Source organism: Chelon labrosus (genome assembly GCF_963514085.1).
Source record: "Chelon labrosus genome assembly, chromosome: 1".
NCBI classification, from domain to species: Eukaryota; Metazoa; Chordata; class Actinopteri; order Mugiliformes; family Mugilidae; genus Chelon; species Chelon labrosus.
The window spans coordinates 30,971,912-30,999,603 of record NC_140337.1 but is presented as its reverse complement, the minus strand read 5'-3'; the positions used below and the strand labels follow the sequence as shown (position 1 = coordinate 30,999,603).

General features: G+C 41.8%; 3 protein-coding genes across 3 annotated transcripts in view; all 3 read right to left on the bottom strand.

Moving 5' to 3' along the window:
• The window catches only part of LOC311492530 (high affinity immunoglobulin gamma Fc receptor I-like), a gene marked incomplete at both ends in the record, with an annotated part of 40,328 nt that extends 36,585 nt beyond the window's left edge, over nucleotides 1-3,743 (bottom strand). Inside the window, 4 exons of the mRNA XM_084550820.1 lie at nucleotides 2,701-2,946; nucleotides 3,029-3,286; nucleotides 3,442-3,483; nucleotides 3,713-3,743. Coding sequence (XP_084406946.1) covers nucleotides 2,701-2,946; nucleotides 3,029-3,286; nucleotides 3,442-3,483; nucleotides 3,713-3,743 — 577 coding nt within the window. The remainder of the gene's footprint in view (nucleotides 1-2,700; nucleotides 2,947-3,028; nucleotides 3,287-3,441; nucleotides 3,484-3,712) is intronic.
• A 5,453-nt stretch (nucleotides 3,744-9,196) lies between these two features.
• LOC311492518 (Fc receptor-like protein 1) lies at nucleotides 9,197-10,034 on the bottom strand (the record flags this gene model as incomplete). Its single annotated transcript, XM_084550809.1, has 3 exons — nucleotides 9,197-9,481; nucleotides 9,564-9,821; nucleotides 10,001-10,034. 3 exons carry the CDS (start codon nucleotides 10,032-10,034, stop codon nucleotides 9,201-9,203), a joined length of 573 nt encoding a protein of 190 aa, XP_084406935.1. The 3' UTR covers nucleotides 9,197-9,200.
• A 13,995-nt stretch (nucleotides 10,035-24,029) lies between these two features.
• On the bottom strand, nucleotides 24,030-26,707 carry LOC311492508 (high affinity immunoglobulin gamma Fc receptor I-like; the record flags this gene model as incomplete). Its single annotated transcript, XM_084550799.1, has 6 exons — nucleotides 24,030-24,037; nucleotides 25,292-25,468; nucleotides 25,628-25,873; nucleotides 25,956-26,213; nucleotides 26,393-26,434; nucleotides 26,677-26,707. 6 exons carry the CDS (start codon nucleotides 26,705-26,707, stop codon nucleotides 24,030-24,032), a joined length of 762 nt encoding a protein of 253 aa, XP_084406925.1.
• Nucleotides 26,708-27,692: the final 985 nt, after the last annotated feature.

The window sequence follows — 27,692 nt, the reverse complement described above, 5'->3', positions numbered from 1 at the left end:
GTGATGGCTGGAGCAGTTTTCCTGAGAGGGGCATAGGCAGGGATTAGCAGCAAGGACAAGCGGTCGGACTGACCCAGGTGTGGCAGTGGTCTGGCCTGTTACCCAGTTTGATGTGAGAGTACACCTTGTCCAGGGTGTTATTTCCCCTTGTAGCACACTTTACATGCTGGTGGAATTTGAGGAGTGCTGCCTTTAAGTCCACATGATTAAAATCCTCTGATATTATATTCACAGCATCAGGATACATACTCTGCTTGTTGGTAATGCTTGCCTGCAAAAGTCTGATAGCCAGGCTCGCGTTAGCATCCAGCCTTTTGAGTTGGTAATTGTCATGGTTTTGTGATTGGTTTTCCTGGGGTTCTGTTTCCTGTTTTATTTTGTTAAGTTCTTAGTTTCCTGTCTTGTGTTACTCCCTGTGTTTTCCCCTCTGATGGATTCATTGATTTCTCCTTGTGTGCTCCGCACTGATTTGTTTCACCTGTGTCTTGTCACCCCTATGTCCCCTGCGTGTAAATATAGCCCTGCCTTCCCCTTGGCTTTTACGTTGTACCTGTCCGCATACTTGTCACTTGTCTCCTGGCCATGTTCATGTCTCATAGAAATTTTTTTGTCTTCACATTCTTGGATACATGTCTCCCAGTCGTTTTCCTGTTCCTGATGTCTCTGCAGTGCTTTGAAATAAAACACAAAGTGAGGTCAAGGAATGACCTTTTCGTTGACCAAGGCTGGAGCATCTTCAAACAACTGATGACCCAAGTAATTCAAACTTCAAAAAAAATCAGAGTAATGGATCAGTCTCTGAATGTCCTGTCAGAGCGTTCACTCATAAAACCTAGGAACCTTCTGCTGTAGTTATAATTATCATGACACATGAGAAAACGCTGACATTTTGTACCACAGAACAAACTCAAACAGATGCTCTGACATGTAGGGCATGACTTTTATTCTCATCGATGAAACTCTCACAAAAATCTCGTTGCTGACCACAATCCTAAAAAGGCAATGCAACAACGTCAGATACGCAGCTAACCGCGGAGCGTTTAGAAACAGCAGCAGCAGCTACACTCATCTGGTGAGCAACTGTGTGAACAGACTAAGCTGATGGAACAAGTTGGTTAAACTGCCTGATGAAAATAAACCGAAACGTCTCTGATGTGTTGGTTAAAGCGCACACGCTGTCAAAGTTCACATGCTTGTTTTGCACGGAAACTATTTTAAATTTGTAACACAGCAAACAGACCTGAGGTCAAAAGTTTTTTTTTTTTTTTTTTTCTCTTTTAAACAGTTTTGTACAATAACCACTACAATACTGGCCCTGACTGTGTCACTTCCTGGTTTTCACGTAGATCCTGAGGCTCCTCTTTTCAGTTAGCGCTTAGCAACCTGTAACAGATAGGACACAGAAAACAAATATCAAGAAAGTTGTAGATTATAGACAGAAAATAAGTCACTGCAGAAATCTACTGTACTACGCAAAGCATGACTTAAAATCTCTACCCTTACCCCTCTACCAGGAAATACTCTGAAGCCCTCGACCGCTTAAATGACACCATCTTAGAGGTTTACATATATGTATATATATATATATATAGTTATAGTTTTTTTTTATATATATAGTTTTGGACATTCATACAAGATGTGTAGACACTGCACTGACAGAAGATGAGGAGGTTTTTGAGTTGCTTTTTGACTTTTCTTTCAGCAAGAATGTGGTCAAAGGAAGAGAACAGTGTAGCAAAGAGGAGATATTTGACTCACAGTCTTAATTGTAGAATAGTAGACGGCACTGTGAATGGGGCCTTGGGCCGGTGAGGGAACGCTGGACTCTGCTACTTTAAAGACAAATGAAACATTTCCTACTACATGTGTGTTTCAATTAGAACAATAAACCATTCACAGACAAGTTGTACAGACACCCATGTGTAGCTCATCCCAGCTTACGCTATGGATTTGATTATGCAGGATGCTAAAGTTATCACCAGCACCATCACGTCAAACAATGTACATGCTGAGTAGCAAGCTAACTGGTCTGGGCTAAAAAACTATATAAGGTTAGAGGAAATACCTTTCTTCTTCCTGTTCTTTGCTACAGTAGCATACTTTGCTGGGCTTGCTACAGGTGCACTGGCCCGTACAGAGACTGAAAAAAACAAAACATAAAAATAAATATATATGTTTAATATACTTTCTGCTAAAACTCTTAACGTTAAACCTACCTGTCTGATGCTCTGATGAGTCTGAATCAGGCACTGCCGGTGACTGTGAACAAATATCTGTAAAAACAAAAGATGGTATTTTGAACATGGTGGTGGAATTAAAGTAACCTAAAGTAGCCTGAAATTATTACCCAAAGGAAACAATTATAATGTGAAAACTCGTCCGTGACTTTTGTGTACATGGAAGAATCATATTGTGACAAAACCAGTGAGTAAAGTTCACTTCGTGTTCTTCACCTCTGCGACAGGTAAATCTGCCAAAGCAAAGTAGTCCAACAGCCAACAAGAGAAGCACCAACAAGACGGAGATGATGATCCATGGTGTGTTTGGGGAGGAAGAGGGTTCAGGATTAGAGTCATTGTCAGCTTCTGTGTTGATGGTAGGAAAAGCTGAAACTTAAGGAGATGGGAATAGTTTGAGAGTGTAAACACATACGTGATCAATACTTTATGAATCTTATTTGAATAAACCTACATGTCTCACCTCCAACAGACAGCCAGCTCTGTGGTGATTCTCCAACTCCAGAGATGTGACATTTGTAGAGTCCTTCATCAAGCATGGAGACTGTTTTGAGTCTCAGATTTCCTGTGGAGCTTCTCCACTTCTGGACTCCATCTTTATAGAAATCAGCTGCGATGTTGGAGGAAGATATTTTGGTTCTGCAGCTCAGAGTCACATCTTCTCCCTCCATCACAGGACGAGCAGGACTCTCCAGGATCACAGAACCAGCTGAAGAACACGATCATATTTAATTTATCTTGAAATCACGTTGAGATAATCACAAAATATCACTGCCTCACTGCAAACATACAAGTGACATTGATGTTGATGATGTTTCTTCTCTCTCCTCCTTCCTCACACCAATACTTTCCAGTGTCATCTGCATTGACTCTTTCAATGGTGCAGTTAGGTCCTCTTGATGTTCTGTCATTAGTGGTGCAACACAAGGGCTTCCCTCCAATCAATTTATATTCAGCATCACAGTAAAAGACTCCCTCACAGCAAAAAGTGACCGACTCATATTCAAAGAACTGCAGTCTGTTTGGAGAGATACGAAGAAAAGCTGCATCTGAGACAAAGAAAAACAGAGAAATTCAGTTTAGACGTTTACTCCTGTGAACTGCTGGACGACGTCTACAACATTTGAAAGTAGAAAAGTAATAAAGGAACTCCTGTGCTATTTTTACCTCTTTTCTACAACTGCCCAACAAAACATCTACTCACCAACTTCCTGATCCTGTGCACACAGCAGGATCATCACAGTCACTGAAGACGTAAAGAAAATAGACGAATCAATAAAGGTTTTGTCGTCTCCTACAGCTGCTCATGATATTATGTTAACTTCGTATAACATGATATATTACTTAAGTTAAAAGTGTTTAAATTTAAAATCACTCACTAAATGACTTCCAAAGACTTTCACGTGCATGACGTTTTTAATTGTAAATAAAGTCTTTATTATTAAGTTTTAATGTGGAAAGGAGCCAGTACTCACACAGTGCGATGCAGAAAGCTCTGACCTCCATATTGTCTTGTTGCTGACTGACTGAACACCAGACTGAAGTGGAAAGTGAGAACTGGTCTCTTCCTGTGTGATTTCTGAGAAGCAGAGGTGGTGGAAATAGCCTAAACATCAGTGGGTGGTGCTAAGAGCAACGGCAGATCGAATCAGCGCTCAGTGTAAATTTGACGTTTCCTGTCCTACATGTTGGTTTGTGGTTTATTAGCATTCTAACATATACTTTTTGGCACAAAGTCTAAAGTACAGCTGAGACTGAGAGGAAAGTTATCTTAAAAACAGTGCACACATTTAACCACTGAGTCCCTAGAGTGCTGGAGGTGAAACTCGCCTAAAAACACAAAATTGAAAATGTGTTCTAGATTAGATAGTAGAAAACACCTTGATAGCAATGATATCATTCTGAACTCATGCAGCAACCCCTTGACTACAAGTGAGTAAACCAAGGGTTTATAGCAAAATGTCACAATGCACACATATTCTAGAAAGGTTCTAGTAAAATTAGAACCAGACCATCTCCGCATTTGGACAAAACTAAAGTACCCACGTTGAGTTTTTGCCTCTTGAAAGTGAATCTGGCAACAAAATATTACTAATACCCACTACAGGAGGCAATGTGCACAATTATTGGGAGTCTCACCATAGCCGTAGTCTACGTATTTTTAACAATATCCAGACCGGCCGACGTAACAATGCATGAAGCGGCCCGCATGTTCTTTGTTTACAGGAGGGGGCAGCTGATGCTCCCTCAGGACAGACACGAGATCCCCCCAGAGATACTTCGTAAGACCCACCGTGGATGCCGTGCAGGGAAAGCAACGTTGTGAAAAGAAGAGACGCTTCAAAGCTCTTCTCCCCTCCGTCACCATGGGAAACTTGAGATCTCTGCCAAACAAGACGGATGAGCTGGCCGCGCTAACACGACAACGGGAGTACAGAGAGATCAGCGTCCTTCTGTTCACGGAGACCTGGCTTTCACGAGCATCCTGGTCACCACTGTTATGATGGACAACTTTCATCGTCTGCAGGCAGACAGAACAGCTGACAGTGGTAAGGGGAAAGGACGAGGAATGGCTGTGTTCGTGAATGAGAGGTGGTGTAAACCTACCCACTGCTCTGTTAAAGCACAACTGTGTAGCAAGGACATTGAACTGTTAGCAGTTAGCATGAGGCCATACTATCTGCCATGGGAGTTTTCACATGCTATTGTGATAGCGGTGTACGTCCCCCTATCTGCTAAGGTGGACACAGCTTCTGATGCATCCCCCTTCCCTCCCCTAAGAAGAGCTGACCACAACATTGTGCACCTGCAGCCTGTGTATAAGCCTGCTATACACCTGCAGCCTGTGGTCCCAATGCACGGTGAAGAGGTGGACTGTGGAGAGCGAGGCAGCTCTCAGGGACTGCTTCAACACCACTGTGTGGACAGAACTCTGTGATCCACATGGGGAGGACATCAATGCTATGACAGATTGCATTACTGAATACATAAACTTCTGCTTTGAGAACACCGTTCCCTCCAGGGTGGTACGGTGCTCCTCAAATAACAAGTCGTGGATTAACCCTGATATTAAAGCTCTGCTGAAAGAGAAGAAGAGAGCTTTCAGATCAGAGAATAAGGAGGAACTGACGACTGTATAGAAGGAGCTGAGAAGGAAGATGAGGGAGGGAAAGGAGGAGCACCTGCAGAGGAAGAACATCAGAGGGGTGTGGAGAAGCCTGGAAACTATCTATACAAAACACCCCATGCACAGGTTCAGTGGGTCCACAATCTAAATCTACATTTCAACAGGTTTGATCAAGGACCCCCTCCTTCCCCCATGTAGCCCTTCCCTCACTTGCTGACCTGGCTTATGCCCTCCTCTCTCAGCCCCTCACACCTCTGGCTCATCAGACCATACACAACCACTTCACACCAGGATGGAGCCACTCATCCCCCACCCCTGTCCTTCACAGCAGACCAGGTGAGAAAAGACTTCAAGAAGATAAAAAGCGAGGAAAGCAGCTGGATTGTATCAGCTCCAGGCTCATTGAGTCCTGTGCAGGTGAACTGTTTAGAGTTATGGAGCATGTCTTCAACCTGAGCCTTGAGCTGAGAGTGGTACCACAGATTTAGAAGACCTTGTGCGTGGTACCGGTGCCTAAAACATCACACCCTAAAGACCTCAGCAGCTACATGTTAGAGAATAATTCCACTTCCCTATAGATAGTTTGTGTAGTTAATGTTAGATACATCACCACACATTCCTCCCTAACACTACAGACCAGTGGCTCTAACATCCCACCTGATGAAGACACCGGAGAGACTGGTACTGAGACATCTCCGGTCTGAGGTGGGCCCCTCCATGGACCCACTGCAGTATGTCTAACATCCTAATGTTGGAGTGGAGGACGCCATTATCTTCTTGCTACACCAAGCTCTCTCTCACCTGGTAAAGCCCAGCAGCACTGAGAAATTTCTGTACGTGACATGAGTTGTGCTGATAGTCAATAGAGTAAAAGATGAACAGTAACAGAGAAAGCACAGTGCCCTGTGGGGCTCCCTCACCACTCACCACCACATCAGACATGACATAACCCAAACGAATGAACTGTGGCATGTCTGTATGGCAGTCAGTGATTCAGGAGACAGTGGATGCACCGATGCCCATCGACTGCAGCTTCTCACCCAGCAACAAAAGTTGGATGGGGTTGAAGGCACTGGAGAAATCAAAGAATATGATTCTCATCGAGCCTCCACCACCTCGTGTGAGTTAGTGAGCTGCAGCAGATAGATGACAGTGTCATCCAAGGCATCCAGACGCAGCTGGTAGGCAAACTGTAGGGAGTCTAAAGATGATCTCACCTGCAACATCACATGGGCCAACACCAACCTCTCCAGCATCTTCATCACATGGGATGTAAGGCCAACTGGATGGTAATCACTGAGGACGGTTGGAGACAACTTCTTGGGCACTGGAACTAGACAGGAGGCAGATTGAAGAGATGCTGGAGAACACCAGACATCTGGCTGGCAAAGGTCCTCAGTAGGATATAAACAATGGTCATGCCACCTTGTGAATAACACTGTTACAAAAAGAATGGCAGTAAGTAAAAGAAAAGTTTTGAGGCACACACAAACCATTCCTGCACTATATTTCTGACAAAGAGTTAAAGATAAAAAACAAAAAACTGACAAAAAAACACAAAAAGATGCACACACTCAGGAGCTGCAGCAACAGGCATCCACTTACAACAGCGCTATTTAATGGTGTCCAGAGTAAGGTAAGGTTCATAAAGGTCTCATTCTATACAAAACAGGGATAATTTGTGTTTTCAATAGTACTACTTTCAATAGTACCACCATAAGCCCACTAGACGGAGCAAAGGACCATGTATGAAATTAGGGCACAGGGCCCAGATCCTGTCAGGCAAGTCACCATGTGTTGCACAGTTGATGGAGAATCCTATGAATCCGCTCAAATGGACACAACAGGTAATAAAAACAATATTAGTTGACAACTGTTTTCATAAATGTCTCAAGAAAAAATGCTGACATGTTGACTATGCAAGTTGAAGTTTTGGTGTTTTCTCTTTTGGCTGAGGCTAGCTGTTTAGGTCCAGTTAGGTGATGCTTTGTGTCAATGGAAAGAGTAGCTTCTCTAGTTTCAAATGACACTGTTCTGAATAAGTCAAACTAAATGACATTATGATTTTTAGTGAGTTGTTTGCACGAGTAACACAGACAACTTGAATTGAACAAAGACATGTACAAACTTTACTGAAAACAATTTCTTGTATATATTATTCATTCATTCATTCATCTTCTATACCCGTTTAATCCTGTTCAGGGTCACGGGGGTCTGCTGGAGCCTATCCCAGCTGTCATCGGGCGGGAGGCAGGGGTACACCCTGGACAGGTCGCCAGTCCATCGCAGGGCCACACACAGAGACAGACAACCATTCACACTCACATGCACACCTACGGCCAATTTAGAATCACCAATTAACCTAATGAGCATGTCTTTGGATGGTGGGAGGAAGCCTGAGTACCCGGAGAGAACCCACGCAGACACAGGGAGAACATGCAGACTCCACACAGAAAGGTCAGCCAGCCCATGGATTCGAACCGGTGACCTTCTTGCTGTGAGGAACCAGTGCTAACCACCTCGACACTGTGCCGCCCTTGTATATATCATATTTATGCAAATTATTTTGTTTGCACAAACTCTTAAGTCAATAAATCCTGTAGACATTTGACATAATAGCAGTTTATAAATCAATTTTTTTTGCTAAGACTGCATGAAAACTGAAACACTTTGCATGAACATAACTCTTTAGACTTCTGTCTTCAGTCTAGACTCATCTATAAAAGCTTCTTCTGAAATAAAAGGGTTAAATAGAATAAGAATATCATGATTTTCATCTTCCTTCCTTTCATTTTACATCTCTCTTTACCTCACTTCTGCCTTACTCTCTTATCTGCTGTGTACCATTGAGGTTAAACTTTTTTAAAAAAAAAATACTCTAGAAAAGATATTGAGTATAAAATGAAAAACCACCACATTAAAGAACAGCATGTTAATGTATTTTTCTTTTTCTTTAGATTTTACAAAATTTCAAACAGCAGAAGGCACCAAATGGTGCTGACACATTCTCAGAGCTCACACGTTTCTACAAAGCAGCATCAATTAATAGAAGCGCTCAGACGCTGTACTTCTTTTAAACACCATGTATCAGAGTTATGGCCAGTGCGAAAGGTTTAAAAACCACATTTGCAGACACATTGGACAAGTTTCTCAGCGACACGCTCATGTCCTGATCCAGTTACAGCGTCTAAACCTGTGTCTAGAAGCATAGAAAGCGGCTTGATAGCAGCGGGCTCAATTCTAGACAAAATGTGAGAGCAGCCTTGATGAAATATTACCTCCACAATATCAGCGACTAAGCTAGCATTTATAATCCTGTTGGTTGTCATCCAGTCCATCTGTTGCTTTAATATAACAGAAAGCTCTCTATTCTGTTGGAAATGAGTCATGTTTTATAACTCTGACTATCACAAGGTGAAGACATCCGAGCAGCAGCAGCAGCACCACCATGATGATGGTGAACACGGTCCTTAGGATGGGGTAAATGTGACAGCCATGATCTGAGGAGGGACGATGTTCTGTGGGAGTTTCTGAAGAGAGAAAAGACAATATGAGACAGAAAGTAGTTGTGACTAAATAGAAGTGAAAGAAGCAAAGAGCAATCTATTTATCTCTCAAAAGGCCTTCCACCCACAGGACGATTCCCAGGTTAGTTGTTTAGTGATTTAACAATTAGACAGTGAAGTTCAGATAAAGTCTTCTTACCATTACACTTGCAGGAGCAGTTAAGACTCGTCTCTTGATAAAAATATGGTGTAGTTGAAGATGGGAAAGCTAAAAAAAAAAAAAAAAGAAAATAATAACAGTAACAGATACTAAGATCACATTTATACACTTTATTCATCTAAAATGAATGAGGTGAGACACTCACCTCCAACAGACAGCCAGCTCTGTTGTGATTCTCCAACTTCAGAGATGTGACATTTGTAGAATCCTTGATCAAGCATGGAGACTGGTTTGAGTCTCAGATTTCCTGTGGAGCTTCTCCACTTGCGGACTCCATCTTTATAGAAATCAGCTGTGATGTTGGAGGAAGATATTTTGGTTCTGCAGCTCAGAGTCACATCTTCTCCCTCCATCACAGGATGAGCAGGACTCTCCAGGATCACAGAACCAGCTGAAGAACATGATCATATTTAATTTATCTTGAAATCACGTTGAGATAATCACAAAATATCACTGCCTCACTGCAAACATACAAGTGACATTGATGTTGATGATGTTTCTTCTCTCTGCTTCTTTCTCACACCAATACTTTCCAGTGTCCTCTGCATAGACACTTTCAATTGTGCAGTTAGGTCCTCTTAATGTGCTGTTATTAGTGGTGCAACACGAGGGCGCCTTCCCAACCGACTTATCTTCAACATCACAGTAAAAGACTCCCTCACAGTATAAAGTGACCGACTCATATTCAAAGAACTGCAGTCTGTTTGAAGAGATACGAAGAAAAGCTGCATCTGAGACAAAGAAAAACAGAGAAATTGAGTTTAGACATTTACTGCTGTGAACTGCTGGACGACATCTACAACATTTAAAAGTAGAAAAGTAATAGAGGAACTCCTGTGATGATTAAACACACCAATCTCAAGATATTTTTTCCTCTTTTCTACAACTGCCCAACAAAACATCAACTCACCAACTTCCTGATCCTGTGCACACAGCAGGATCATCACAGTCACTGAAGATGTAAAGAAAATAGATTAATCAATAAACGTCTTCTACTACTATTAAATGTCGTAGCTGGTGAAGAATAATATTTAAGTTCAAAGAGTTAAATTTAATTTCACTCACTAAATGATGTTAAAAGACTTTCACATGCATGAGCTTTTTAATTGTAAATAAAATCTTTATCATTAAGTTTTAATCTTGAAAGGAGCCAGTACTCACATAGTGCGATGCAGAAAACTCTGACCTCCATGTTGTCTTGCCGCTGACTGACTGAACATCAGACTGAAGTGCAAAATGAAAAGTGGTTTCTTCCTGTGGCAGATTTCTGAGAAGCAGAGGTGATGTAAATAGCCTCAGTGTTTTGTTTATATCAGTGGGTGTTATAAACAGCAAAGGCAGAGTGAATGTACGAGTCATCTTCGATACAGTTGGTTCCCGCCTATGTGAGATCCTTGTTCAAGGCACAGGTGGGACTATGTGGGTTTTATTTAAATTCGCCAGATAGCCAGCATCTAAAGCCCAGGTAGATTCCACTTATACCTCATATGGGCATTCATGGCGAGGGCAAGTCTGGAAAGTGCGGACAAACCCACTTGCACCCGGCTTTGGACATGCCTCTGACCTAGTGAGATCCTTGTTAAAGTAATAGATTGGGCTGAGATGGGCCTCATATAAATTTCCCAAATAGGCACCATCTAAAGCCCAATTAGATCCCACTTATGCCCCTTATTGACATTCACAGATTGGGCAACTATGGAAAGTGCGGACAAACCCACTAGCTGCCCTGTTGTGATCCTTGTTAAAGTGATAGGTGGGGCTGACATGGGCCTTATATAAATAAAACCATTGGGCATCATCTATTAACCAGTTATATCCCACTTAAACCCCATATCGGAATTCATAGGTTGGGCCACTGTGGAAACTGTGGACAAACCCACTTGTCACCCATACTAGTTGTGCCCTGGCTCTTTTTCAATATTTGGGTGGGAGATGGGAAAAGATAGGTGCAGGCCAAAATCAAGTTCTTCAACAGGCTCAAGATGTGTTTGTGTCTCTTTGACCTTTGTCTTTACCACGTCCAGTGATCAGGATTTGCATGTTTGAAATAGCTCCACCCAAGGTTCTCTTGGAAGGTAAAGGATGGCTGTGTGACTTTAGTGTGTTTGCAAATCACGATAGATGTCGTAGATTGGTTCGTGGTTCAGTCCGCATCAACGGGGTGAACCACAGTAGATTTATTTGTTTGGGTCGTGATTCATAAAAGGACTAGGCTAATTATTAAAATATAAGTTGTTGATAGTCACTGAATGCTGAGAAAAACGGGGTTTCGCAGCGTGGAGGGGGCTGACTCCAGGACGCTGGAAGTCACTGTTAAGCCTTCTGGAGGTGTTGTGTGCCTAACTTAACAACACATCAGTGAAGGGAGGTGCCCACTTGAAAACCCCCATGACATGCTGCATACTGCTGTTGACTAGGCCAGGTACCTGATGTCTTCATGTTGGTTGGTAGCGATATTTCTTTGTTTGGTTAGCTGCTGAGTGGGCCATACCAGCCAGCAGCATTTGGTTAGCTTATATTTCACAAGGTTTGAATTATCCTCTGCTGCTCTGTGGGCCTACAAGCCAGCAGCATTTACTTAGCTCATTTAGACTGTAGGTTAATCATCATATCACATGACCATAGGTTTGTAAGGGTTTCTCAGTTGGACAGGGCCTCTAAATGTGTTTTGCCTGGGATCATGGCACAAGGGATTGTAACATCTAATCCTTTGTATTAATGAATGGACCATCCTCTCTTCACTTTAGAAGCTTGTGTGGTCAGAGTTGGGGAAGAGTTGATCTCATAGATGATCCACACATCAGCGGTGTGACGATTTCAAGGACAGACTCTCGAATTAAAGGAGAGTAACCCAAAAACCAAAGGACGTTGAGAAACACAAGAAGCAAAGGGACACAGGGAATAGCAGGAGAGCCTAACAGGTACTTCCACAGTAACTGGACAAAGAAACTGTCAACGGATGAGACAGGACTATATAAACATACACAGAGTAATGAAGTGAAACTAATAACAGAGGAGCAAGCAAACGAAAGTCAAGGAAGAAGAGCTGACAAAACACAGTAGAGTTGTCTTGGTGGTGAAGCACAACCACCAGAAATAAAACAGGAAGTGAGGTCAAGGAATGACCTTTTTGTTGACTAAGGCTGGAGAATCTTCAAACTACTACCCAAGAAATTCTATAGAAAAAACTTCATAGTAATGGATCTGTCTCTGACTGAAGATCGACTGATTGCGCTTTCAAAAGACATAACCCTCAAGACTATTGTCAGTGTGAACGTGACTCTACCACAGGTTATTTCATGAGGACGTGCATGAATTTCACTCATAAAACCGAGGAACGTTCTGCTGTAGTTATAATTATCATGACACGCGAGAAAATGCTGACATTTTGTACCACAGAACAAACTCAAACAGACGCTCTGATGTGTAGGACATGACTTTTATTCTCATCTGTGAAACACAACAAACTCTCATCTTGTTGCTGACCTCAAACCTAAAAAAGCAATGCAACAACATCAGATATGCAGCTAACCGGGGCAAGTTTAGAAACAGCAGCAGCAGCAGCGCTCAACTGGTGAGCAACTGTGTGAACAGGCGAAGCCGATGGGACAAGTTGGTTAAACTGCCTGACGAAAATGAACCAAAACTTCTCTGATCTGTTGGTTAAAGCGCACACACTGTCAAACTTAACATGCTGTCAAACTTATTTTTTTTTTTTCTGTTTTAACTTAGCATAGCATAGCATAACAACAACAATACTGGCCCTGAATGTGTCACTTCCTGGTTTTCACATAGACCATGAAGCTCCTCTATTCAGTCAGCACTTAGCAACCTGTAACACATGGGACACAGAAGACAAATATCATGCAAGTTGTAGATTCTAGAAAGAAAAGAAGTTGTTGCAAAAGTCTACTTTTTGACTTTTCTTTCAGCATCTATGAGTGGACAGCGAGAACGTGCTCATAGAAAGACACCTGTGAAGCAACGAGGAGATAAAAGTCTGTATTTGACTCACAATCTGAATTGTAGAATAGTAGGTGTCATTGTCAACCGGGTCTTGAGCTGGTGAGGGAACGCTGGACTCTGCTGGACTCTGCTGCTTTGAAGACAAGTAAAATATTCCTTACTACACGTGTGTCTTTTCAATTAGAACAATAAATCATTCACAGACATTGGGATGAACAGTGTTATGAATAAGCTAACCACCCCCAGGCTCCAGTTAACATCCAACTTTTGGCTTGAAATTCAATAATCATATTTCCCAAGTGTCACAGAGTCTCTATGGAGCTTTGGCTTTTTAAACATTTTGAATTCTGATCAGTTGTTGAATTTGGGTAAATAAATTACCTAAAGTTGTCAACTGAAGTTAACACCAGCACTATCACGTCAAACAATGTACATGCTGAGTAGCATGCTAACTGTGGTCTGGACCAAAAAATATAAAGTTAGAGGAAATACCTTTCTTCTTCCTGTTCGTTGGTACATTAGCATACATTGCTTGGCTTGTTTCAGCTGCACTGGCCTGTACAGAGACTGGAAAAAAAAAAACAAAAGAATAAATGTACATATTTAATATCCTTTCTGCTAAATGTTTAATCTCTTAACATTAAATCTAGATGTCTGATGCTCTGATGAGTCTGAATTAGGCACTGCATGTGAGTGTGAACAAATATCTGTAAAAAAAGAAGATATTTTGAACATTGTTGTGGAACTAAAGTAACATGAGAACTGATTCTCTAAGTAACAAGACTCACACAAGAGGGAAGTTCATTTAATAATGTGCATTTATAATGTGAAAAACATCCAACCCTGAGGAACTCTTCCGTGACTTTTGTGTACATGGAAGAGTCGTTTTCTGACAAAGCAAAACCAGTGGGTAAAGTTCACTTTATGTTTTTCACCTCTGGCACAGGGAAATCTGCCAAAGCAAAGTAGTCCAACAACCAACACGAGAAGTACCAACAAGACGGAGATGATGATCCATGGTGTGTTTGCAGAGGAAGAGGAGGCAGGATTACAGTCTTTGTGATCTTCTGTATGAACGGTAGAAAAAGATGAAACTTAAGGAGATTGGAATAGTTTGAGTGAAAAGACATACTTGATCAATACTTTATGAATCTTATTTTGAATACACCTACATATCTCACCTCCAACAGACAGCCAGCTCTGTGATGATTCTCCAACTCCAGAGATGTGACATTTGTAGAGTCCTTGATCAAACATGGAGACTGTTTTGAGTGTCAGATTTCCTGTGGAGCTTCTGTTCTTGTGGACTCCATCTTGATAGAAATCAGCTTCGCTGTTGGAGGAAGATATTTTGGTTCTGCAGCTCAGAGTCACATCTTCTCCCTCCATCACAGGACGAGCAGGACTCTCCAGGATCACAGAACCAGCTGAAGAACACAATCATATTTAATTTATCTTGAAATCACGTTGAGATAATCACAAAATATCACTGCCTCACTGCAAACATACAAGAGACAGTGATGCTGATGATGTTTCTTCTCTCTCCTCCTTCCTCACACCAATACTTTCCAGTGTCATCTGCATAGACACTTTCAATGGTGCAGTTAGGTCCTCTTGATGTTCTGTTATTAGCGGTGCAACACAAGGGCTTCCCTCCATTCAGTTTATATTTAGCATCACAGTAAAAGACTCCCTCACAGTACAAAGTGACCGACTCATATTCAAAGAACTGCAGTCTGTTTGGAGAGATACGAAGAAAAGCTGCATCTGAGACAAAGAAAAACAGAGAAATTCAGTTTAGACATTTACTCCTGTGAACTGCTGGACGACGTCTACAACATTTAAAAGTAGAAAAGTAATAGAGGAACTCCTGTGATGATTAAACACGCCAATCTCAAGATATTTTTGCCTCTTTTCTACAACTGCCCAACAAAACATCTACTCACCAACTTCCTGGTCCTGTGCACACAGCAGGATCATCACAGTCACTAAAGACGCAAAGAAAATGGATGAATCAGTAAAAGTTTTGTTGTTTCCTACAGCTGCTCACGATGTTCAGCATATTTACTATTAAATGTCGTAGTTGATGAATAATACTTAAGTTAAAAGTGTTACATGTAAGTTCACTCACAAAGTAACGTTTAAAGACTTTCACGTGCATGAGCTTCATAATTGTAAATAAAGTCTTTATCATTAAGTTTTAATGTGGAAAGGAGCCAGTACTCACACAGTGCAATGCAGAAAGCTCTGACCTCCATGGTGTCTTGCCACTGACTGACTGAACATCAGACTGAAGTATAAAACAGGAAGCGGTCTCTTCCTGTTCAACTGTACAGAAGCAGAGGTGATGGAAATAGCTTCAGTGTTTTAGTTCAACATCAGTGGGTGGTGCAAAGAGCAAAGGCAGAGCTAATCTGCAATTCATCTTCGATACAGTGCACATTGAATAGTCTTGAAGGAATTTAAAAACACTTTTGCCTGTTCTAGGTTAAAAAAGCAGCTAAACACTGACCTACACATAATGGTATCTCGATAGAGGTCAGGCTAGACTAATGTAAACAGGCATTAACATATTGTCAGAAAGGTGGCTGCTAGTGCATGACAGCAGTAGATTTTGACCGTGAACAGGTTAGAAGCTATAGAGGGGGCTGAGTTTATTTGAAAGCTCATCCCAAGGGCCCAGATACTTCAGTGCATAGGTGGGGACTTCAAGGGTCTGATATGAAAAAAAATGGATATGCCTCACCTGAAAACCAGTTAGATCCCACTTATACCATCTGGGCATTCACAGGTAGGGTACTACGTGAAATGCGGGCAAACACACTTGTTGTCCATTTGAGAATAAGAACAAGAATAAGAATTTTTATTGTCATTGTCCAGTTAAAAGGAAATACAGTTTTGCAGCTCTTTGGTTCTGGAGCAATAAAAAATAGAAACAGCAGCTACAAGCTATAACATTCCACCTGATGAAGACACTGGAGAGACTGATACTGGGACATCTCTGCTCTGAGGTGGGCCCCTCCATGGACCCACTACCGTCCTAATGTTGGAGTGGAGGACGTTGTTATCTTCTTGTTACACCGAGCTCTCTCTCACCTGAAAACGCCCGGCAGCACTGTGAGAATCACCTTTTTTGATTTCTCCAGTACGTTCAACAGCATCCAGCCTTTGATTCTGAGGGACAAACTGGAGAGGATGGGTGTGGACCACAAGCTTTCCAAATGGATCCCGGACTACCTCACAGACAGACCACAGTTTGTGATAAACAGGAACTGTGTGGCTGACCTGCTCACCAGCAGCATGGGTGTCCTCCAGGGGACTGTTATGGCCCCCTTTCTTTTCACCCTCTATACAGCAGACTTCAGACACAACACCAACAGCTGTGTACTGCTGAAGTTCTCAGACGGCTCAGTGATTGTAGGACTCATCAGAGATCATGACGATGCAGAGTACAGAGGACTGACAGAGAACTTTGTGGACTGGTGTCAGCAAAACCACAACCTGATCAACGTGGGGAAGACCAAAGAGATGGTGGTGGATTTTCACAGACTCCATTCTGCCCTCCCCTCACCAGTGAACATCCAGGGAATGGACATTGAGCAAGTGGACTCTTATAAGTACCTGGGTGTTCACCTTAACACCAAACTGAACTGGACTCACCACACTGAGGCACTCTACAGGAAGGGACAGAACAGGCTCTACCTTGTGAGGAGACTGAGGTCTTTTGAAGTGAAAGGGGGGCACTCCTGAAGACCTTCTTTGACTCTGTAGTGGCATCAGCCATCCTGTACGGAGTGGTCTGATGGAACAGTGGCATCACAGAGAGGGAGAGGAACAAGCTGGATAAGACCATCAGGAAGTCCAGCTCTGTCCTGTGCTGCTCTCTGGACTCGGTGAGGGAGATGGGTGACAGGAGAGTCCTGGCTAAAGTGTTCTCCATGCTGGACAATCAGCCCCACCCCCTCCATGGAGACCTGACAGCACTGAGGAGCAGCTTCAGTGACAGACTGCTTCACCCTCGATGCGTGAAGGAAAGATTCAGAAGGTCTTTTTTTCCTGCTGCTGTTCAGCTTCACAACGAACACTCTTAATACCGTAAATCCTCTAATACAGGCCCGGGCCTTTATTTTACTCAAGCGCGTCGCGGTCCAGGCCTTTATTGGAAGGAGGCCAGAATTAGAGGCAGGCCTCAATTTCTATTTGAGCAAAACTAACTACCAGTAGAATGAATAAAAACAAGATTTTGTGTCTATTTGAATCTATAAAATACTAGGTTCATTTATTTAAAACGTACAGTTACCATAACATGGTATGCATACAGAACATTAACAACAAAAGAGCGGCGCAACGCGGTCGGGGCGCACTGAGGACAGTCCGCCACCGGTCGGCAGTCGCGCCGGGAGCGAGGAGGCCCCGTCCCTCCCCGCAGGGAGAGAGGGTGCAGTGAGCACTGATTCCACGACCCCAGGGAAGTGGCGAGGTGAGATGCGAGGGGTCGCTGTAAAGCTCTCGGCCGGAGCCGGCGAGCCACCTCTGCCCCGAGCACTTCCAGGCCGACCCAGAGCCGGTCGCGGCGCACCGCCACGGAGGAAATGCGCCCGGTGGGGGCTGGCGACGCCAGGGAGAGGTCCCACTGAGGGGATCCTCCCACACCGTGCCGCCGAAACCCTGACCCGCCGAGATGGTTCTAATAATAGCCCTGGCCGCTATTAGAGACCGGCCTTTATTTACCTCCGCTGACAGCGAGACCAGCCAATGTTGGAGACCCGGCCGCTAATGGAATACAGGCCAATATTAGAGGATTTACGGTATGTGCAATATTACTACACCACAAGATGTAAAAACTCAATAACCCAGCTCCACCAGTCTGTGCAATATCTGACTATTCAATCTGCGCATTTTTTTTTTCCCAATTCTATTTCATTATTTATCTTTTATATGCTGCTCTTTTTGCTCTTGTTATTTTTTTCTGCTCTTTCTGTTGCAAACTGCAATTTCTGCTCAGCTGAATGGCCCCTCCTTTTTAAGGGCCATGAAGTCCTGCCTGGTGCCATTTCCCATCCAGGTGGTGATGCTCTCGATGGTGCAGGTGTAAAAGTTCCTGAGCACCTTGAGAGGGAGCTTAAACTCTCTGAGGCGCCTGAGGAAGTAGAGACGCTGTCTGGCCTTCCTTACATTCACCATGGTGAAGTTGACTGAGGCTAGCTGTTTAGCTCCAGTTATATGATACTTTGTGTCAATGGAAAGAGTAGCTTCTCTCGCGTCAAATGACACTGTTGTGTATAAGTCAAACTTAATGACATTATGACTTTTAGTGAGTTGTTTCCACGGGTAACACGAACAACTTGTATTGAACAAAGACATGTAGCTAAGTAGTATATAAACTTCAGTAAAACAAAGTTTACTAAAATAAAACAAATAATTCTTGTATATATTATATGTATGCAAATAGTTAATAAGTCCTGTAGACATTTGATGTAATAGCAGTTTTTAAAGCAAAAGATTGTTTTCCAAGAGTGTGTGAAAACTAACTAAGTGTTACGGTTTTGTCCAGGGGGGTGAGGTAGGACCCAAGTGCAGGACAAAAGCGGCGAGGCAGAAGTAGGCAAAACTGGTGTTTAATAAAATAAAGGAACAAAAGGCGCTGCTGGAACAGCAGGAACTCCAAAACCAAACAAATCAAAAATCCAAACTTACAAAAGACAAAAAGGCTAACAAGAGGCTAGAAACTAAAACACTAGAAACACTGGAGACATCAAAAACACGGAAGAGCAAAAACATGGAGACTCACAGTGAAAAACCATTGGGAATGACGCAACAGGAACAAAGGGGAAAGCAGGGCTATATATGCACACACGAGGAACCAAGGGGCGACGAGACACAGGTGACAGAAATCAACAGACACAAGGTGAAACCAATTACCTAATCAACACAGAAACACAAGGAGTAAAACAGGAAATCAAAAACTCAACAAAGTAAAACAGGAAACGGGGAGACAAGAAACATGAACAAAACTCAAAACGTGAACACAGAAACCAAACCATGACACTAAGTGCCCTTTAATGATGTCTGTATTAGCTTAAGTTAAGTGTAATGTCTTGTTTGTGTTTTAGTATGTATAATGTATGTACAGAGATTTGTGGTGTAGTATGTAACCGTTGTCCTGTCTATATATATATTCTTCTTTTTAACTTTTTGCCGTCTTGGCCAGGACTCCCTGGGAGAAGAGTTACTGTAACTCAGTGGGACTTTTCCTGGTTAAATAAAGGTTAAAAAAAAATGCAGTTGTAAGTTTATTTATTTTTTTAGATTTTACAAAATTTTAAACAGCAGAAGACACCAAATGGTGTTGACACACTGACAGTTCACACGTTTCTACAAACCAGCATCAATTAATAGAAGCGCTCAGACGCTGTGTTTATTTTAAACACCATGTGTCAGAGTTATGGCCAGTGCGAAAAGTTTAAAAACCACATTTGCAGACACATTAGACAAGTTTCTCAGCAAGACGCTCATTTCCTGATCCAGTTACAGCGTCTAACCCTGTGTCTAGAAGCATAAAAAGCAGCTTGATAGCAGTGGGTGATGAAATGTGAGAGTAGGCATGATGAAATATTAACTCCACAATCTCAGCGACTAAGCTGTCTTTTATTCTCCTGTTGGTTGTCATCCAGGCCATCTTTTTCTTTAATATAACAGAAAGCTCTCTATACGGTTGGAGATGAGTCATGTTTTATAACTCTGACAATCACACAGTGAAGACATCCGAGCAGCAGCAGCAGCAGCGCCACCATGATGATGGTGAACGTGGGCCTTAGGATGGGGTAAATGTGACAGCCGTGATCTGAGGAGGGACGATGTTCTGTGGGAGTTTCCGAAGAGAGAAAAGACATTATGATACAGAAAGTGGTTGTGACTAAATAGAAGTGAAAGAAGCAAAGAGCAATACATTTATCTCTCAAAAAACCTTGCATCCAACAGGACGGTTCCCATGTTATTTGTTTAGTGATTTAACAGTTAGACAGTGTAGTTCAGATTAAGTCTTCTTACCATTACACTTGCAGGAGGAGGTAAGACTCGTCTCTTCATGAAAACATGGTGTAGCTGACAATGATAAAGCTAAAAAAAAAAAAAAAACATTATCAGGAACTAAGATCACATGTATACACTTTGTTCATCTTAAAATTGAAGTGTCTCACCTCCAACAGCCAGCCAGCTCTGTGGTGATTCTCCGACTCCAGAGATGTGACATTTGTAGAATCCTTGATCAAGTATGGAGACTATTTTGAGTCTCATATTTCCTGTGGAGCTTCTCCACTTGTGGACTCCATCTTTATAGAAATCAGCTCTGATGTTGGAGGAAGATATTTTGGTTCTGCAGCTCAGAATCACATCTTCTCCCTCCATCACAGGACGAGCAGGACTCTCCAGGACCACAGAACCAGCTGAAGAACATGATCATATTTAATTTATCTTGAAATCACGTTGAGATAATGACAAAATATCACTGCCTCACTGCAAACATACAAGTGACATGGATGTTGATGATGTTTCTTTTCTCTCCTGCTTCCTTACACCAATACTTTCCAGAATCCTCTGCATAGACACTTTCAATGGTGCAGCTAGGTCCTCTTGATGTTCTGTTATTGGTGGTGCAACATGAGGGCTTCCCCTGAATCATTTTATATTTAGCATCACAGTAAAAGACTCCCTCACAGTACAATGTGACCGACTCATATTCAAAGAACTGCAGTCTGTTTGGAGAGGTACGAAGAAAAGCTGCATCTGAGACAAAGAAAAACAGAGAAATTGAGTTTAGACATTTACTCCTGTGAACTGCTGGACGACGTCTACAACATTTAAAAGTAGAAAAGTAATAGAGGAACTCCTGTGATGATTAAACACACCAATCTCAAGATATTTTTGCCTCTTTTCTACAACTGCCCAACAAAACATCTACTCACCAACTTCTTGATCCCGTGCACAGAGCAGGATCATCACAGTCGCTGAAGACGCAAACAAAATAGACGAGTGAATGAAAGTTTTGTCATCTCCTACAGCTGCTCACGATGTTCAGCATATTTACTATTAAATGTCGTAGCTGGTTAAGAATAATACTTGAGATGAAAGAGTTAAATTAAATTAAAGTGTTAAATTTAAGTTCACTCACTAAGTAACCTTCAAAGATTTTCACATGCATGAGCTTTTTAATTGTAAATAAAGTCTTTATCATTAAGTTTTAATGTGGAAAGGAGCCAGTACTCACACAGTGCGACGCAGAAAGCTCTGACCTCCATGTTGTCTTGCTGCTGACTGACTGAACATCAGACTGAAGTGTAAAGTGAGAAGTGGTTTCTTCCTGTGTGGCAGATTTCTGAGAAGCAGAGGTGTTCAAATAGCCTCAGTGTTGTAGTTTATATCAGTGGGTGGTGCGAAGAGCAAAGGCAGAGCGAATCTGCGAGTCATCTCTAAGAAAGCTTGAAGGAGTTTAAAAACCTTTGACTTATTTGATATTGACCTATTTTTTTTTTTTTTTTTTTTTAAATAACAGCTAAGCAATGACGTAGACATTATTGTATCTAGATATAGGTCAGGCTAGAGGAATGTACACAGGCATTAACATACTGTCAGCAGTAGATTTCTCGGTTAGAAGCTAGAAGAGGGGGCTGAGTTTGTGTGAAAGCTCATCCCAAGGGCCCAGATACTTCAATACATAGGTGGGGACTTTAAGGGTCTGATATGAAAAAAACAAATAGGCCTCACCTGAAAATCTGTTAGATCCCATTTAAACCTCATATGGATGTTCATAGTTTTGGCCACTGTGGAAACTGAGGACACACAAACTTTTAAATATACTGTATCCCAGTTGGGTCCCGCCTATGTGAGATCCTTGTTCAAGGCATAAGTGGGACATATGTGGGTTTTATTTAAATTCCCCAGATAGCCACCATCTAGAGCCTAGTTAGATTCCACTTATACCTCATATGGGCATTCATGGCTAGGGCAACTCTGGAAAGTGCAGACAAACCTACTAGCAGCCCTGTTGAGATCCTTGTTAAAGTGATGGGTGGGGCTGACATGGGCCTTATATAAATAAACCCGTTGGTCGTCATCTATTAACCAATTATATCCCACTTAAACCCCATTCATAGGTTGGGACACTGTGGAAACTGTGGACAAACCCACTTGCAACCCATCCTGGTTGTGTCCTGGCTCTTTTTCAATCTTTGGGTGGGAGATAGGAAAAGATACTGTAGGTGCAGGCCAAAATCAAGTTCTTCAACAGCAGTAGATTCGTGGTTCTGTCCGCATCAGCGGGTCGAACCACGGTAGATTTTTTTGTGTGGGTCGTGATTCATAAAAGGATTTTTCGCAGCGTGAAGGGGGGTGACTCCAGGATGCTGGAATTCACTGTTAAGCCTTCTCGAGGTGTTGTGGGCCTAATTTAAATGCACATCAGTGAAGGGAGGTTCCCACTTGAAAACCCCCATGACATGCTGCATACTGCTGTTGACTAGGCCAGGTATCTGATGTCTTCATGTTGGTTGGTAGCGATATTTCTTTGTTTGGTTCGCTGCTAAGCAGGCCATGCCAGCCAGCAGCATTTGGTTAGCTTATATTTCACAAGGTTTGAATTATTCTCTGCTGCTCTGTGGGCCTACAAGCCAGCAGCATTTAATTAGTTCATTTATATTGTAGGTTAATCGTCATATCACATGGCCATAGGTTTGTTAGGGTTTCTCAGTTGGACAGGGCCTCTAAATGTGTTTTGTCTGGGATCTTGGCACAAGGGATTGTAACATCTAATCCTGTGTATTAATGAATGGAACATCCTCTCTTCACTTTAGCAGCTTGTGTGGTCAGAGTTGGGGAAGAGTTGATCTCATGGATGATCCACACATCAGCGGTGTGACGATTTCAAGGACAGACTCTCTGATAAAAGGAGAGTAATCCAAAAACCAAAGGACGTTGAGAAACACAAGAAGCAAAAGAACACAGGGAATAGCAGGAGAGCCTAACAGGTACTTCCACAGTAACTGGACAAAGAAACTGTCAAGGAATGAGACAGGACTATATATACGTACACAGAGTAATGAAGTGAAAGTAATAACAGAGGAGGAAGCAAACGAAAGACAAGGAAGAAGAGCTGACAAGACAGAGGAGAGTTGTATTGGTGGTGAAGCAGAACCACCAGAAACAAAACAGGAAGTGAGGTCAAGGAATTACCTTTTTGTTGACTAAGGCTGGAGAATCTTCAAACTACTGATGACCCTATGAATTCTAAAGAAGAACATTCATAGTAATGGATCTGTCTCTGACTGAAGATCGACTGATTGCGCTTTCAAAAGACATAACCCTCAATACCATTGTCAGTGTGAACGTGACTGTACCACAAGTTATTTCATGAGAACATGCATGAATTTCACTCATAAAACCAAGGAACGTACTGCTGTAGTTATAATTATCATGACATGTGAGAAAATGCTGACATTTTGTACCACAGAACAAACTCAAACAGACGCTCTGACGTGTAGGATATGACTTTTATTCTCATCTGTGAAACACAACAAACTCTCGTCTTGTTGCTGACCTCAAACTTAAAAAAGCAATGCAACAACATCAGATATGCAGCTAACCGCGGCAAGTTTAGAAACAGCAGCAGCAGCAGCTACACTCATCTGGTGAGCAACTGTGTGAACAGGCGAAGCTGATGGAACAAGTTGGTTAAACTGCCTGACGAAAATGAACCGAAACTTCTCTGATGTGTTGGTTAAAGCGCACACACTGTCAAACTCCACATGTTTGTTTTTGCACAGAAACTATTTTAAATTTGTAACACAGCAAACAGACCTGAGGTCAAAAGTTTTTTTTTGTTTGTTTTAACTTGTACCATAACAACAACAATACTGGCCCTGACTGTGTCACTTCCTGGTTTTCACGTAGACTATAAAGCTCCTCTTTACAGTCAACACTTAGTAACCTGTAACACATAGGACACAGAAGACAAATATCATGGAAGTTGCAGATTCTAGAAAGAAAAGAAGTCTACTATACTAGGCAAAGCATGATTTCAAATCTCTACCCTTAGCCCTCTACCAGGAAATATTCTGAACCCCTCCATCCCCTGAACACCATCTTAGAGGTTTACATACATAATACTAGAATCAGTGTTTGGAGACAGGCTAGTCCTAATTAGAGTTTTGGACATTCATACAAGATGTGTAGACTCTGCACCAAGAGAAGATGCGGAGATTGATGGCTCAAGGTTTTTGAGTTGCTTTTTGACTTTTCTTTCAGCAACTATAAGTGGACAACAAGAATGTGGTCATAGAAAGACAACTGTGTAGCAACAAGTAGATAAAAGACTGTATTTCACTCACAAACTGAATTGTAGAATAGTAGGTGTCATTGTCAACCTGTGATGGAACGCTGGACTCTGCTGCTTTGAAGACAAATGAAATATTCCTTACTACATGTGTCTTTTCAGTTAGAACAATAAATCATTTACAGACATTGGAATTAACATTGTTATGGATAAGCTAACCACCCCCAGACTCGAGTTAACATCCAAAATTTGGCTTGAAATTCAATAATCATATTTCCCAAGTGTCGCAGAGTCTCTATGGAGCTTTGGCTTTCTCCACATTTTGAATTCTGATCAGTTGTTTAATTTGGGTAAATAAATTACCTAAAGTTGTTAACTGAAGTTAACACCAGCACCGTCACGTCAAACAATGTAAATGCTGAGAAGCATGCTAACTGTGGTCCGGGCCAACAACACATAAAGTTAGAGGAAATACCTTTCTTCTTCCTGTTCTTTGTTACATTAACATACATTGCTTGGCTTGTTTCAGCTGCACTGGCCTGTGCAGAGACTGGAAAAAACAAAAGAATATATAATATCCTTTCTGATAAATGTTTAATCTCTTAACATTAAATATACCTGTCTGATGCTCTGATGAGTCTGGATCAGGCACTGCCGGTGACTGTGAACAAATATCTGTAAAAAAAGAAGATATTTTGAACATTGTGGTGGAACTAAAATAACATGAGAACTGATTTTCTAAGTAACAAGAGTCACACAAGCGGGAAGTTCATTTAATTTGGAAAGTGTTTCCTGAAATTATTACCCAAGAAAAGCATTTATAATGTGAAGAACTTTGGCCCTGGCACCCAACCCTGAGAAATTCCTCTGTGGCTTTTGTAGATGTGGAAGAATCGTGTTGTGACAAACAAAACCAGTGATCGCATTGAGTAAAGTTCAAGTTATGTTCTTCACCTCTGGCACAGAGAAATCCTCCAAAGCAAAGTAGTCCAACAACCAACAAGAGAAGTATCAACAAGACGGAGATGATGATCCATGGTGTGCTTACGGAGGAAGAGGAGGCAGGATTAGAGTCTTTGTGATCTTCTGTATCAATGGTAGGAAAAGCTGAAACTTAAGGAGATGGGAATTGTTTGAGAGTGTAAACACATACGTGATAAATACTTTGAATCTTAATTTGGAAAAACCCAAGGAACTAAGATCACGTGTATACACTTCATTCATCTTAAAAGTGACGCGTCTCACCTCCAACAGAGAGCCAGCTCTGCGGTGATTGTCCAACTCCAGAGATATGACATTTGTAGAATCCTTGATCAAGCATGGAAACTGTTTTGAGTCTCAGATTTCCTGTTGAGCTTCTCCACTTGCGGACTCCATCTTGATAGAAATCAGCTGCGATGTTGGAGGAAGATATTTTGGTTCTGCAGCTCAGAGTCACATCTTCTCCCTCCATCACAGGACGAGCAGGACTCTCCAGGATTACAGAACCAGCTGAAGAACACAATCATATTTAATTTAATTTGAAATCACGTTGAGATAATCACAAAATATCACTGCCTCTCTGCAAACATACTAGTGACATTGATGTTGATGATGTTTCTTCTCTCTCCTCCTTCCTTACACCAATACTTTCCAGAATCATCTCGATAAAGATTTTTAATGGTGCAGTTAGGTCCTCTTGATGTTCTGTTAGTAGTGGTGCAACACGAGGGCATCTCCTCAGTTGATTTATGTTCAACAACACAGTAAAAGACTCCCTCACAGTACAAAGTGACCGACTCATATTCAAAGAACTGCAGTCTATTTGGAGAGATACGAAGTAAAGCTGCATCTGAGACAAAGAAAAACAGAGAAATTGAGTTTAGACATTTACTCCTGTGAACTGCTGGACGACGTCTACAACATTTAAAAGTAGAAAAGTAATAGAGGAACTCCTGTGATGATTAAACACACCAATCTCAAGATATTTTTTCCTCTTTTCTACAACTGCCCAACAAAACATCTACTCACCAACTTCCTGATCCTGTGCACACAGCAGGATCATCACAGTCACTGAAGATGCAAAGAAAATAGACGAATCAATAAAAGTTTTGTTGTCTTCTACAGCTGCTCATGATGTTCAGCATATTTATTATTAAATGTCATAGTTGATGAATAATAATACTCAAGTGAAAAGTGTTAAATTTAAGTTCACTCACAAAGTAATGTTCAAAGACTTTAACGTGCATGAGCTTTTTAATTGTAAATAAAATCTTTATCATTAAGTTTTAATCTGGAAAGGAGCCAGTACTCACACAGTGCGATGCAGAAAGCTCTGACCTCCATGTTGTCTTGCCACTGACTGACTGAACATCAGACTGAAGTGTAAAATAAGAAGCGGTCTCTTCCTGTTCGACTGTACAGAAGCAGAGGTTATGGAAATAGCTTCAGTGTTTTAGTTCAACATCAGTGGGTGGTGCAAAGAGCAAAGGCAGAACCAACCTTCGAGTCATCTTCGACACAGTGCACTGTAAGAACGCTCAAAGGAGTTTTGATAGAGTGCACACTGACTCGTCTTGAAGGAGTTTAAAAACCCTTTTGCCTGTTCTATTTTAAAAAAGCAGCTAAACAATGATCTACACATAATGGTACTTAGATGGAGGTCAGGCTAATCTAACCTGTTTACGGTCAAAATCTACTGCTGTCATGCACTAGCAGCCACCTTCCTGACAGTATGTTAATGCCTGCTTACATTCCTCTAGCCCAGTGGTTCCCAACCTTTTTTGGGTTGTGACCCCATTTTAACGTCACAAATTTCTGGCGACCCCAGAAACATGATCAAAAACTAATTCTAGGAAAAAAATGTTTGTTACTAGCCAGATTACTGCACAAAGTGACATTTTATTTTCCCTGATCGCATGTACAGTTAGGCGAGCTTGTCTTTACGAGGCTGAAAAATAATACTGAACAAACAATCTCTCAAACAATGAATTATGAGAAAAGAGCTAGGAACTGCAGCTTAAACTGGCCAAAGTGAAGATTAGAACGATGGAAAGTATTACAGTGCTTCCTTTTCAGTTTGTCATGTCTTCTGTGTATTATTATTGTCCCAACTCACCACATTTAATAAAATAATCTTAATGGGATGGCTGAGACTGCACACCTCGCTGCAGCATTTCAAAATGAGGTGCTGTCGACAGAGCGAATCTCAAATCTGACGTAACATCCAGTCGGGAACGGTACTTTGATTTCATACACGCATTCCGTTATCCGGTAATTACCGGCCAAAGTCCGGTCACTGCTGATGTCCGGTATTTTTAACCCCGCCGGT